The 15,297-nt window shown below is 42.0% G+C and overlaps 1 protein-coding gene across 1 annotated transcript; it reads right to left on the reverse strand.

Annotated features, from left to right (window-relative positions):
* Positions 1-5,587: 5,587 nt before the first annotated feature.
* On the reverse strand, positions 5,588-10,843 carry LOC310837791 (vomeronasal type-2 receptor 26-like). The gene is made up of 3 exons (XM_083724924.1): positions 10,574-10,843; positions 7,199-7,325; positions 5,588-6,601 (listed from the first exon to the last, which is right to left on the reverse strand). Exons 1-3 carry the CDS (start codon positions 10,757-10,759, stop codon positions 5,703-5,705), a joined length of 1,212 nt encoding a protein of 403 aa, XP_083581050.1. The 5' UTR covers positions 10,760-10,843; the 3' UTR covers positions 5,588-5,702.
* Positions 10,844-15,297: the final 4,454 nt, after the last annotated feature.

Below are 15,297 nucleotides of genomic sequence, written 5' to 3' on the forward strand. Positions count from 1 at the left end.
TTAAGTAGAAACTGTTGGAGTGGTGTTGGAGAAGCAGGACATCCAGCGGCATCTAATTACTTACCATCCAAGCCTTTTTGAGGGAATCTGGGAAAAAATGTATGGGTCTTCTAGCGTCAACATACTTGGAGATATGATCCCACCAATTAGGAAGTCTCCGGGCCGGTAGTAATTCTGTGTTCGGCTCTCTTCCCAGATCAGATTCAAGGGACATCCTTTTCCTTGATTTTCGCAGTCTCCATGCAGCAGGAGCAGGAGAAGCAGGAAGGAAACCATTTCGCCTGTACCTCCTACACTTCTCTTGTGGCTGCTCCTCTCTCCTCCCCAGCCAGATAATCAGAAGTCAACAGCTCTTGCAAGAGCAAAGCTGCAGTGACTGTTCCAGTCTGGTTAGCATTCAGGTATCCCTCAGCTGTTCATTCAGACTGTCTCTGTCATATCAGCTATTCTCTGCATCAACCTTTCTCCCCAGGCACAGAGCTAGATATCACTGTTAGTATAGTTCCATTCTACCTTAAAAGGGTCAGGCATGATTGTTGTGTATCGCATGCCTGCTTACTCTCAGCACTGTTCTCGCTGGGAACTTCCGTTTTTTATATAGCTTTTGCTCTGGCTGTTTTTCTGGACATGGAGGCAAGCAGTCATGTTTTTCCTTTGTTCTGATCTAGGTTGAATATAGCTGTAAATATGCTCTCCTGTTCATCCTTTCGTTTTGGAGACTCTACTGAAAGGGTGTGCATGGGTCTTAGAATGACTCTGAGACTCGTGTTGCTTATTGACTGATGCTGTTCCACCAGAGACCGGTGATCGTCCGGAGATGATTGAGGGCATGCCTGATTCCTCAATCTCTGTGACAGCATCCCAAGAATCACCTCATGCTGCCCTTGATTGTGATGTCTTGGCAACCTCCAGAAATATCTCTTGATCTTGGCAAGAATAAATAGCTATGATTTCGATAATTATAAGGAGAATAAATTTGACCACTGCAACAAACTTTAGTCACTGCGAAGCTTGAGTGGCAGGTGCAGAGTTGCAAAAAAACATGTTTACAATAAAATCACAGGGGAATTGCCAAAGTTTGACATGTATGTGTTTGTGTGCAAGTTTGGCCTCAACAGCATATGCCCCATGGGGCTTAGTCCCAAGTAAGGAAGTCCAGGTTCTGTGTGTCCCGTTGGGAATTCTGGCTAACAAGGCAAAGGGCACTGCAGGAAAATAGATCTTTCTTATGGAATTGGGACATATCTTCTTGGCTGAGCATCAAATTCTGCATGTTAATAGAAACATATTCCCAGCACACAGCCAATACCTGATCTTTAAAACAACAAATAAAAGAAACTGGAAAAATGAAGAAATACAAGAAATGTTGGTGTATATAAAAGGTAGAATAGATTGGTTTCATGTGTATCAATGGAACAAAAACTTTACAAATCTCCATAAAAGCGAAACAGTAACATCAGCCACCCAGACACTTAATTCAGACTCCAGCAATACACGCAGATCCTTCAACAAAGACTGGAGCTCAGTGAAGCTTGAGAGATGTCAAAGTAGAACTCCAACTAAGAGGGAGGAAGTCTTAGGGGAGCCTCTGCAACACCACCTCTCCCTGCCCAAGGGAGCTCTTGAATGGGAGGTCAGCAGGTCTTACTTGAAATGGGCCACTACAGACAAAACAGGGTTAGGCCAGTGGTGGTGGTGGTGGTTAGTAGAGGTGCTGTGCTCTCTGAGGTCCATGTTAGGCAGCAGAACAAGCTTAGAAGAAAGTTTGAATGGCAACCATTTGGCTAAATGCAGAAGTTAGACTGCGAGACTGTTTTGTTGGAAAAACTTGGTTGCTCTATTCAATAAGCTATCTTTCTGGATTGAGAGGCAGACCAAGGTAGAATCACTTTCAGCTACAATACTGAATGTCATTAACTGTCTAAGCTACTGACCTTCCTTGGGCTCTAGGGATGCTAAAACAACTGTGTTGTACATAGTTGTTCTACTATGTGCCAGTACAATATACTACCCCTGACCTTAGTTAACTGTCTGACATATTTTCTTCTACAAGCAATGTTGTGGCTTCAATTACGCAATCCACTGGCGGGCTGACTGCACACTGCACACACCCCAATGTTAAAAAAAAAATCATCAATCCTGACAACATTTTGGAGACCCCAAGTCGCATGGTGGTTAGATTGGTCTTAACTAGGGCCAGGGCTTTTTCAGTACTGGCCCCGACTTGGTGGAACGCTCTGTCACAAGAGACTGGGGCCTTGCGGGACCTGACATCTTTCCGCAGGGCCTGCAAAACAGAGCTGTTCCGCCTGGCCTTTGGTTTGGACTCAGTCTGACCCTTACGTTTCCCTCCCCTTATGGTTTTGATCTTGGGGCTACTTTTAAAATGAGGCTGCATTTTAAATTGCATTTTAACCTCTATTTTAAATTGGTCCCGCCCCCCTATTTTGTTTTTACTGTAATTTTACTGGTGTTAGCCAACCTGAGCCCGGCTCTGGCCGGGGAGGGCAGGGTAGAAAAATAATATTATTTATTTATTTATTTATTTATTTATTTATTTATTTATTTATTTATTTATTATTTACTTGAGTGGAAGATAAAATCAAATTGAAAAAGCTGCAGTCACATGACAAGTATGTAGCTTTCATAACTGTTGTGCTGCACATCAAACATCAAAATTGATAAGAATCCATCTACACACATAAAAAATGCTGTGAAAATGCCTTTTTTAAATAAAAGAAACCTTTTTACAAATACATTGAATTTAGCATAGATCCCTGTTTCTTTCTAGTGTCACATTTGTATATTGCACTTTACAACACATTTTAAACATTTTATTTGGAGCTGTTTAGCTGAGTCCTTAGAGAATCACGTGACATATTTAATTTTTGTTGTTAGGTGCTCCTTTGTGTTCAGATCTGGTCTCAGTATAATGATGCACTTTGGGATGAAGATGCAGCCCAGAAGCCCAGCACTGGAGGCCAACATAGAGAAGACCTGCACGGCTACCATGTATTTCCCCTTGGTGCTCAGGTAGGTGGGCACAAAGGACACCCAAACACTGCAGAAGACCAGCATGCTGAAGGTGATCAGCTTGGCTTCATTGAAGGACCCGGGAAGTTTCCTGGCTAAAAAAGCTGAAAAACTCTATTAAACATTACTCCTGTTCGTTGCTGATGCAGGGCATTGCACCAAGTGTCTAGAAAATCAGCATCCAAACAAGGCCCAGTATAAATATATACCCAAGGTAATCAGCTTCCTCACTTATGGAGAGTATTTAGGGATCCTCCTGACGTCCTTTGCGCTCTTATTGTCCTTAACCACAGAGATTGTGTTAGGAATCTTCATCAAACACCTTGACATTCCCATAGTCAAAGCCAACAAAAAGAACATCTCCTCTATTCTCATTATCTCCCTCCTGCTCTTTTTTTTTGATGCTTGGATTTGTTAGGCTACTTTATTGTCTATACTGATGGCGGTGCCATTTTTTAAAATATAATTTTTCATTTTCATTGTGAAAAATGATTAGGAGTGCAAAAATAAATTCAGTTAAGGCACAGACCGTAACCTCTCCTTGATCCCATGTTATCATCCTGAATTGGATGGGAGGGTGCTAATTGAGACCCTCTGAGTTCCAGTACTATTGGTGTTCATGTTTTAAGATTATAAACTTCCTTGGGTGCCTTGGATAAAAGGCAGTATAGAAAAATAATAAACAGAGAAACCATATTCTGGAGAACAGAGGTGCATTCACTCACGCGTAATGAAAGTTAACAAGTTGTTTCACAAAAGTTGTTGTTGTTGTTGTTATTATTATTATTATTATTATTATTTATTGAATTTATATACCATCCTATGGTCTCAGGTCTCAGGGCGGTTCACAGAATAAAACCAGAATATAAAACCTCAATATACGTAATCAAAAACAACCTCAATATACGTAATCAAAAACAACCAAAAGTTGTTTGTGCTGGTTTCCGTATACCCTTTTCCGAAGTGCAAATGTGGAGCGTGACTTTCCACATATTTCCACACTGTTCCTGAAAAATTCACAAACAGTCCTATTGATATGACTAAAAATAATAAACAGAGAAACCATGTGCTGGAGAACAGAGGTTCATTCCCACACGGGTAATGAAAGTTAATAACTTATTATAAGTTATTAACAATAAGTTATTATTATTGTGGTATTATATTTGAAGTTATATACCGCCCTACACGCACAGATGTCAGAATAAAATCAGATATAAAACCTCAAAATACATAATCAAAATAGAACAAAAGGGGAAAGCTGTTTGCGCAGGTTTGCAAACTCCCTTTCCGGAGTGCAAATATGGAGCGTGACTTTCCACACTGTTCCTAAAGAATTCATGAGCAGTCCTATTGATATGACTGATGTCTTTACAATGAGAAAAGGCCACACATCTTTCAATCATCCAACTATCTGAATTTTGAAGACAGATACATTTTTAATGTTTGATGTTTTACAATTTATTAAGTGCTTTAAGCCACCCAGAGTAGCAGCAGAAACCTAGCCAGATGGGTGGGGTATAAATAATAAAATTATTATTATTATTATTATTATTATTATTATTATTATTATTATTATTATTATTATTATTACTATTATTATTATTACTACTACTACTACTACTACTACTACTACATGGGAGCATCTTATACATGAGAAAATTGTTGGGATACTGCCAGGGAGACAAAAGCCATCATGGCCCCACGCCGATGCCGGACGATCCATCGACCTCCCATAGAAACGCAGTATCACTCAATTAGCGACAAAAGCCTCAGAAATAGCTTTCCACATTCCAGACCTCATGCACGCTCTATCAGCAGAGTTCGCACAGCGAAAGATGCACTCAGGAGAGCATTATTTACAACTTTATTCAGCGTTGGTCTCAGGCACAGAGAGAAAACGAAAGCATATACAAAACATAAACTTCCTGTGACATAAACCAATGAGATGAAACTTTCAAAAACTTATTGATTATAGTCACAATGCTTTAATAATGTATTCATGTTTCAAAGGTGAAAGTCACTTCAGGTTTAGCTCAAGTGTTACTTTTCATCAGAAAATCCTCATGGAAGAAAAACCTGATAAATGCTTGAACTCTGAAAAGAGCATTTGGTGGAACCCACACTTTGCATCCCAACAATGAATGTTTATTGGGAAAGAAACAGGAAAATACCACACCATGTTAGAAGTACTTATATTACTTCAAACCTTGCTGCCCTTTTAAGAATCCAGAAAGGATAAAATAGTGTCCCTCTTTTATATTGCAATAAAGCTCAGATGTTTCTCCTCCTTGGGTGGCCACATTGCATCTTGATTCATAGAAGAATCTAAGCCCTCAAAACCCACCAGGGAAGCATCTTCAGGCAGCTCAACAACAGCAGCGGATCATCACCAACTTTTAGCAAGTATACAAGATAGATAGATAGATAGATAGATAGATAGATAGATAGAGATATAGTGAACCTAGTCCTGGCAAAAAAGAAAAGGATAAAGGCTATGTAAAAGTATGTAAGTACCTATTGTAGAATAACAACAGGGACCCTGAAGCCCACTACATGTCCCAAGGTCCTCTATCACACCTGAATTCAGTTCACACCAACTGTTTCTGATTAATATTCTGTTTTAAGCAAAACCCATCCCTTTATATAGCCTGGAGAATCTGCTGCCATCTTTAGGTTTTTGTTGTCAAGTGCTCCTTTGTGTTCAGATCAGGTCTCAGTATAATGATGTAGCACTTGGGAAGGAAGATGCAGCCCAGAAGCCCAGCACTGGAGGCCAACATAGAGAAGATCTGCACGGCTACCATGTATTTCCCCTTGGTGCTCAGGTAGGTGGGCACAAAGGACACCCAAACACTGCAGAAGACCAGCATGCTGAAGGTGATCAGCTTGGCCTCATTGAAGGCCCCAGGCAGCTTCCTGGCTAGGAAAGCCACCATAAAACAGATAGCAGCCAGGAAGCCCATGTAGCCCAGGGCACCATAAAACATGGCCACAGACCCTTCATTGCATTGCAGGATAATCTCTGCAGGCTGGGAGTGCATGTCAGACTCTGGGAATGGGGGAGAGGTACTCAGCCAGGTGGTGCAGATGAGAACTTGGACACTGGAACAGGAAATGACAACAGCGTTGGCCAGACTTTTCCCCAGCCATCTCCTCACTCTGTTCCCTGGCTTGGTGGCCATGAAGGCCAGCACCACAGTGATGGTTTTAGCCAACAAAGAAGAGACGGCAACTGAGAAGATGATGCTGAAGACCATTTGTCGGAGAAGGCAGGTCTCCTTCCTTGGCTGGCCAATGAATAGGAAGGAGGATGCAAAAGAGAGCAGGAGGGAGACAAGGAGGATGTAGGAGAGGTCCCGGTTATTGGCTTTGACTATGGACGTTTCTTTGTATTTAAGGAAGATTCCTAAAACAATGCTTGTCATTAATAGCAGCAAGATAGTAATGGAAGCTAGAACACTCCCCAAAGTTTCTTCATAGGTCAGGAAGGCGATACGTTTGGGAAGGCATTGAACTTGAACCTTGTTTGGATGCTGATCTTCTGGACATTTGGTGCAATGTTTTGCATCTAAGGAGGAAAAAGGAGTGCTTTAGCATCATTTAAATCCATAACCATCTATGTTCTATTACATTTTAGGGGGAATGATGTCCATATAAGGGAGTGTCAGGTAAAAAGTATGTCTAAAAAGGGAGTGGAGAAAATTGGTTATTTCATTTGCTTATTTAATATTTCTGCTTATACTGTTGCCTTCCTCCATGATGATAGAGGTGGTTTTCAAAAGTTTCTCAGTTTTATCACCCAAACAACCTTGCGATATAGGTAAAGCTGAAAGGCAGTGACCTCCCACAGAGACGCTTCTTGTACAGCTTTTGCTGAATTTATACTGTCCTGTTCCATGGTTTTACCTTATATAAATGGTTTTACCTTATATAAATAATATATTTGACCACTGATGATGCCCTCACCATGATCATTAATTTGTAGACCACCAATTGCTTCCTTTTCATTCTTTGTTTCCACTTCCTAGAATGAACATAGATGAATAGAGAAGCCAAAAAAGGAGACACAATCAAAATTGTCTTTTGACTCTTCACAGAAAGTGTCTCCAAGTGAATGTTTCCACAATTTCTATTCTCAAAAGGGCTCCCGTTTATATTCACCCACCTTCCTGAGCAGAGATGGTCCCTTCTGCACATGGGGCACAAGCATAGCAGCAAACGGGCTTTCCTTCTTGAACCACTTTGGCATATCCAGGTTGACAGCTTTTGGTACACCTGGAGCTAGGTACAGTCTAAACATAGAGAACATGCATCAAACAGAAAGAGTCAGGACTATTTGTCTCTATGTCATTCATTTATGGAGTTTGGAAAGGACCTAACAAGGGTCCCTATTCCCACTGACCCCAGGCACTTTTCCAGGGAAGCATTTTGATGCAGGACAAGGTGGCAGGGCAAACGCTTTGGTGTTCAGACAATTTTTTCAGACAATTATATCTGACTATTCTAAGCAAGTTGGGGCGCGGGTGGCTCTGTGGGTTAAACCACAGAACCTAGGACTTGCCAATCAGAAGGTTGACAGTTCGAATCCCCACGACGGGGTGAGCTCCCATTGCTCAGTCCCTGCTCCTGCCAACCTAGCACTTCGAAAGCACGTCAAAGTGCAAGTAGATAAATAGGTACCCGCTCCAGCGTGAAGGTAAAGGGCATTTCCGTGCGCTGCTCTGGTTCGCCAGAAGTGGCTTAGTCATGCTGGCCACATGGCCCGGAAGCTGAACGCTGGCTCCCTCAGCCAATAATGCGAGATGAGCACCACAACTCCAGAGTCAGTCATGACTGGACCTAATGGTCAGGAGTTCTTTTACCTTTATCTTTACAGTATTCTAAGCAAAAGTATATTACTTTACTTTATCAAACCTTTATTAGGCATTATGGAAATAAAACCTTAAAAGAGAAAATAACATATAAAAGCCTTGAAATATATATATAAAAAAAAGCAGCAGTTTGCTAAATGCATATATATATATACATATAGAGTCAGTGGTTTTCCTTGTTATCCTGCTCCTTGGAGGACTGCTACCAAAAACTCGGCTACCCCCGCCGTTACCCTTTGGTCAACGTCGGATAGGTAGAAACCCACACATTCACCTTGCTGCGGTTCCAGACCACCCAAAAGAGGGGACAGCACGCGTTGACGGAGCGTACTGTACAATGGGCAATGAAGGAGAATATGCTCTACAGTGTCCGGGACATTCATAGAGCATCTGCAGAGTCTCTTGTTTCTAGGAATGTTTTGATATCTTCCCCTGACAAATGCTGAGGGAAAAACATTCAAACGGGCCAGCATAAAAGCCCTACGTTGGGCTGGGATTATTAGTTTAGTGACGTAATTGGCTCTGCTATCTAAGATATTTAATTCATAGAATATGGGGGAGCAAATTTTGTTTACAGCTGCCATAATATTTTGTCTCTCGACATCCTTTAGTCTAGTTAGGATATTATGGGAGATATATTGCTCACTAGAATTGTACAGGGGCTCCAGCTCGATGCCTAAAGATTCAATCTTTTTTTCGAGGTGCTGGTACCATCTTGATTTATAGGAGTCTTTGAGCAAATCAGCGAGCAGACTTGATGGAGGGCAGCGAAAGTGGCAGCGTAACCAATACTTTATTGAGGTGGACCATGCCCAATATTCCATCAAGATGGCGCCGAGGTAAGACGCTCTTATCGGAGCTCAAAGAGATCTTTTAACTAAATGTTGCTGGCTCTCCTTCCCCTTTTGGATTTTATTTCCTTTCACCATTTCGCTGTGCTTTTTGAACATCTTATCTTATCCTCCTCGGTGCCGGGACTTAAAGAAGCTAATGAAGCTTTAACGAAGGCTCTCAGACATTCCCTTCTGGGCATTAAGGCACTCCCTCCCAGTTTCTCGTCGACTCCTTGTGATAAACTTATTCCAAGGATTCTTAAGGACTTTTAATTGGCTTTTAACCCTAAAAACTACAAATTTATAAAACCACAAATTTCTCCCACTACTTCTAACTTCGTGGACCCCCAAACATCTCAGTTGTTTTAACAAACTGGGAAGAAGGGGGGGGTACTTCAAAGGAGTGCTATAATTGGCCCCAGTTTTAAACTCCTCGCAGCAGCCCAGCCAGGACTGAATGAAAATTGAACGAGATTGCGACCTGAGAACCTTAGCACTCTATCACTCTATTTAGAAGTCTGATCTCATCGACTTAAGAAGAATCTAGCAATGAGAAGAGCCAAAAGACTCAGGTGTCTTGATACAGAAACTGACACAGAGTCCTCTGGTTTCAAACAGAGTAATCTAGATAATTACCTGCTACCTCAAAAGCAGCACGTATCTCCTCCCAAAACCTTCCTCAACTCTTCGCACTCTTCGCAAAAGTATATATTAAAAAGGCAATTTTAAAACCCTAGAATGACAGTGATAACAAAACAGCAGCAATAAAGCATACATGAAGTAAAGGCAAAGGAACCCTAGATGGTTAAATCAAGTGAAACTTGACTGTGGCATGCAGTGCTCATCCCCACTTTCAGGCCAAGGGAGCCGGCGTTCATCCTCAGACAGCTTTCCGGGTCATGTGTCCAGCATGACCAAACCCCTTCTGGTGCAATGGGACACTGCGATGAGTGCCAGAGTGCACAGAAACGCTGTTTACCTTCCTGCTGTAGCAGTACTGATTTATCTACTTGCACTGGTATGCTTTTGAACTGCTAGGTTGGCAGCAGCTGAGACAACGGGAGCAGCAGTTAAACATACCACCACCTGAAGACTCCAATTTCAAAAAGTGCCTCCTGAATTATGGTTACATTATTATTCTTTTTCCAAAGTGTTTTGAGTCTTGGCAAAGAATGGGGAGATGAGCCTCTTGCGACAGCTTCTTCCACTTAGACCTTCTGTCTCCCATCCCTCTATTAATGCCATTGCTGCTGCTAATAATGCTAATTGCTTAAGGTGGAATCCTTGGTGTCAAGAGTATGGCATTCAGTTTCCAGTCAATCCCTCCCGGCACGGTAGTATGCTGGCACCATGCTTGTTAACCATCTAAGCACTGAGGCCAGGAGATGCCATCAAGATTCCAAGTAGCAAGAGCTCTCCTTTCCACTCCTTGCTTCCTGAAATCTGGACATGAATCTCATTCACCCCCTGGGCTGACTTTGGAAATCCTGCACTCCACTGATTAGGGCTCAACCACACTTCCTTTTGGGCCATCTTTCTAGTCACAGGTCCATGCTTTAAAGCTCCATGTCAAAGCAGTCCTTCTTTCCTTCCTTCCTTCCTTCCTTCCTTCCTTCCTTCCTTCCTTCCTTCCTTCCTTCCTTCCTTCCTAAAACAAAAATCCTGCTCAGACACAGATCAGGACTTGTAAGTCGCATTGTGGCACAAATGGAAGTCTCAATGAGCCCTTACTCCCCAGCAGGTGTGCAAAGGGCTGTAGTCAAAGTGCCTTTGGAATTATTCAGTTAGTGATTAGAGCTTTACAGATGTCATGTGGGATAAAGTAGATTGCCATACCTTCTCAGACCACTTGGGCCACACAATGGCTTGTGAGTTGATTGTGAACTTCATGTCAGTGGATCCGTCTCTTCCTATACTCCCAACCGGCACTCTTATACGAGACTTATTGGGAAACATCACCCAGTTCTCAATGTCATAGTAGGCTGGTATCTGCCCATTTTCATCCAATCTGAGGCTGCCCATGGAAGTATTCAAAAACTGGATTCCTCTTAAGAAAGGGTGGAGCTGGAACGGGAGGAAAAAACACCAGCATTTATGAAACAGAAAAGTTGAATATCAGACCTCTACACTTTGAGCTCTAATCTCCAAGGAATTGGGGTCTGTGCACAGTTCATCTGGACTCATGAGCCTTTTGCAGACATTCCCTTTTCTTTATTACAACATTTGTAGGCAACTCATTGTATAAAATTACAAGGTTTCTGGAGAATAAGATAAATACAAAAGACAATAAAAAAACTTAAAAATGAAAATAGCCAAATCCCAAAGTTTTTAAGTAGAGATGGTCCTACAAATCAGTGCACAGCATAGGATGCCAATTCACTGTGGCCGTGGGTGCCCGAGCACCAACAAAATTCCCCATGAAGGGGCCAGGATCCACAAATTTTGGTGCCAGAGCCATGCACGCTGCATGACACCTACAGGCCATTTCCTCAGCTGCTCACTGTATCACCAGGGAAGGTTATTTGTCAATAGGGGCCACTCAGGTCTCCTCACAGCCAAGAGCATAGGAGTGGGATGTGTGGCCGTTCAGAGTAGTCCTCCTGCCTGGTAAAATTATCTGAAAGTAGGGGGAATTTGCACATACATACTCCCATGTGATTGAAACTTTAGTTGCTCAGAATTCTAGATAATGTGGAAGCCTGCAAATTGAAGTCTCTCCTTTCCCTTCAAAGTGTAGCCACTTTCAGTAGAACTTGTACAATGTGTTTCATACTATCCAGGTTCTTAAACCGCCCTGCACTCTTTTGACAAAGGCCAATTTTATCATGTAAAAGTTTAGATATTAATATATAATTAAAAATTCCTTCTGTTTTACACTTGATGGGCAATTCCAAGTCCCAGCAGAGACACAATGGGAGATGAGGAGGAACCAACTTCTGCTATGACGGCTGCATCTCTCTCAGGGCGCCAGAGAGGAAGAACTAGATGCTGGGGGACTGTTTTGACATAACCAGAATAGGCAGAAAGGTTTACTTCCACCACAAGACTCACTAATGAGATTTTCCACCAAAAGGAGCAGAAAGGGGGGGGGGGATCCTCAGCCCTAAATTTGATTCCAGTGGTGGGAAAATGAGTTGCAATTTGCAACAAGGAAAAGGAAATACCTGCCATGGCTGTAGCCTTTGACGTTCCAGCCTGTCTCCTCCACTCGCCATCAGCATGACCTTTGATCTGGATGAATATGCAGCATTCAAAGCCTGAGCCACAGCTTGGACACTGAAGTAAGTGATGTAGCTGTCTTGAGACAGGGCTCTCTCCAGCTCCTCTTCTGGCATCATCTCCAGTTTCTCATTCTCTGTGCATCTTGTCCGACTTTTTCCAGCCAATGTGTCTTTTCTATATAAACAATGAAATACTTTATCCCAAAAGTGTATAAGGAGTTTGGACATTGGATCATAGGGTTGGTATCTTTTCCTTAGTTGGGGCTTCATTATGAAGGACAAAGATCCGTGAATGTACTGGAGAAGATCAGAATCACTATTCAAATTAACATTAATGTCTTGAAGACATGTTGAGATCCAGACTTTCCCCCCAATTTGTTTCTCAAGAAATTTTTGTATTATCATGAGATCAATCCATGCCGCTTGACTGCTTCTATAGTAAACAAATATTTTGACTTTGTCCCATATGATGAATGGTTCACTTGGAATGAGATATGGATTTAAGTTATGTTCTGGTATTCTTTTTAATAAGGCAATGCAAATTCCATTGTTGATCATCAGAGGTGTCAAGGCACTCAAGAACCTTTCTCCATTATCATTGTCTGAAACCAAGAGGCCAGTCCATGTCCACCCAAAATTCAGGAGCAACTTCACAATCCCCCAATACTGGATTTCCCCCTTGGGGACCATTTGGTAGACAAAGGGGACTTCAGTTTTCTCATCCAGTGTCTGAGTCATAAAGCCATAATTGATCTAGTGAGGAAAGGAATAGATTAGTGATTTGTTTGACTTTCAGTCTGTTATTACTGTGGTACCTCGGGTTAAGTACTTAATTCGTTCCAGAGGTCTGTTCTTAACCTGAAGCACCACTTTAGCTAATGGGGCCTCCTGCTGCTGCCGCGCCGCTGGAGCCCGATTTCTGTTCCCATTCTGAAGCAAAGTTTTTAACCCGAGGTACTTTTTCTGGGTTAGCGGAGTCTGTAACCTGAAGCGTATGTAACCTGAAGCGTATGTAACCCGAGGTACCACTGTACTTATTATCTGTTATGGCTGGAGTTGATTGGAGTTTTAGTCTGAAAAATTTGGAGAGTGCAAGATTGGTGGATGCTGGAAGAAACATCCCTGGATCCAGTCTTCTATTATAGCTAAGGGTTTTCTCACTTTTTCATAGACCCTTCTTGTCCCTTCCCTTCATACCTGTGCAATTTTGTAGATACCTGACATGACTGAAATCACTTTTGAGATGGCAGAACTGGCCCGTTCAAGAACAGCCAGAAGGTTATTCCATCTTCCACAGCTATAGTTTGGAATATGGCTTTCACCACCTGCAAGCAAGTCTATCATGCCATCGGAAGTCATCCTTGCATCCAAAAAGTTCTCAAAGAGGTTGTAGCCCAAGGAGATGTTGGGTAAGAACCTGGAATCCAGGTTGATCTCCTGAACGGAGAACAAGAAGGACAAGATGTGCCAGTAGAACCTAGGTGTAAAACTGCAATGAAACATCAAATTAAAAATGTCAGAAACCTATTCACCATGTAAAGAAAACAAATGTTATTTCTAATCAATATCAATCTCAAAGTATCTCATCCCCAAAGAATGATATGTATGTTTGTAGTTTGGGCTGAGACAAGACATATTTTATTTTATTTCTTATTTAATAAAGCTATATACCGCTCTTCATCTGAGGATCACTTTATTACAAGGTGAAAATGTATTGGCCATTTAAAAATAAAAACTAGGAGATTGCAAATTCCATAGCAAAAAAAGAAAGAAATCAGAGAAGCACACAGCCTTCAAAGTGGAATATTGCTTTATTGTGATTAATTAAACATAAACTATAGAAGTGGTGTTGGAGAAGCATGACATTCAGGGGCATCTAATTACTTACCATGCAAGCCTCTTTGAGGGAGTCTGGGAAAAAATGTATGGGTCTTCTTCAGTGAATGAACGTGGAGATATGATCCCAGCAATTATGAAGTCTCCGGGCCGGTAGTAATTGAGTGTTTGACTTTCTTCCCAGATCAGATTCATGGGACATCGTTTTCTAAGATTTTTGCAGTCTCCATGCAGCATGAGCAGGAGAAGTAGGAGGGAAATCATTTTGCCTGTATGTCCTACACTTCTCTTGTGGCTGCTCCTCTCCAGATAATCGGAAGCCAAAAACTCTTGCAAGAGCAAAACTGCAGTGACTTTCCCAGTGTGGGTAGCGTTCAGGTATCCCTCAGCTGTTCATTCAGACTGTGTCTGACATATCAGCTATTCTGTGCATCCACTTTTCTCTCCAGCCACAGAGCTAGGAATAACGTCATGCTGCCCTTAATTGTGATGTGTAGAAATATATCCTGATCCTGGCAAGAATGAATAGCTATGATTTTGACAATTATAAGGAGAAGAAAATTGACCACTGTAACAACCTGGAGTCCTTGCGCAACTTGAGTAGCAGGTGCAGAGATGAACAAAAACATGTTTACAAGAAATCACAGGTGCAGTGCCAAAGTTTGACGTGTGTGTGCGCCTCAGCAGCAATTTTGGCCTCAACAGCATTAGGAAGAAGAAGAAGAAGAAGAAGAAGAAGAAGAAGAAGAGTTTGCTCTACAGGCAGGTCAGACCAAGTCCCATCTAGTCCAGCATGCTGTATATTTCAGTGCCTGATCACACACCTTTGAGAAGCTCACAAGCAGGGCATGGGGGCAGTAGACCTTTGGTGGTCTTTTTATTTTAATAATTTTATTGGAATTTTATTCACAACATAACATAAACCCCCCACCCCCCAATACACAATCCACCCTCATTAAACGTGAACATAGCATACAGTGAGCATAACATACAACAGTACAAACAACGAAATAAAAGACTTCCTTTATCCTGTATCAGGCCTCCTTATTTAGCCAGTGTGCTGTAGTGGTTAAGAGCGGTAGCCTCGTAATCTGGTGAACCGGGTTCGTGTCTCCGCTCCTCCACATGCAGCTGCTGGGTGGCCTTGGGCCAGTCACACGTCTTTGAAGTCTCTCAGCCCCACTCACCTCACAGAGTGTTTGTTGTGGGGGAGGAAGGGAAAGGAGAACTTTAGCCGCTTTGAGACTCCTTCGGGTAGTGGTAAAGCGGGATATCAAACCAAACTCCTCCTCCTCCTCCTCCTCCTCCTCCTCTTCTTCTTCTTCTTCTTAACTGGTTCCTTTATGAATAATTATTAAGATTTTTCTTATTATGTTAAATATCCACAAAGTCTCCTGCAGACATTAATCAAAACAAGTCCAGGTATGTATTTTAGGGCACTGTTTTGTGAAGTATTCTCTGCATTTTCACCATGCTTTTTGAAACTCTTGTCTAGTGTGATCT

Source organism: Podarcis gaigeae (assembly GCF_964106915.1).
Source record: "Podarcis gaigeae genome assembly, chromosome: 2".
NCBI lineage: Eukaryota > Metazoa > Chordata > Lepidosauria > Squamata > Lacertidae > Podarcis > Podarcis gaigeae.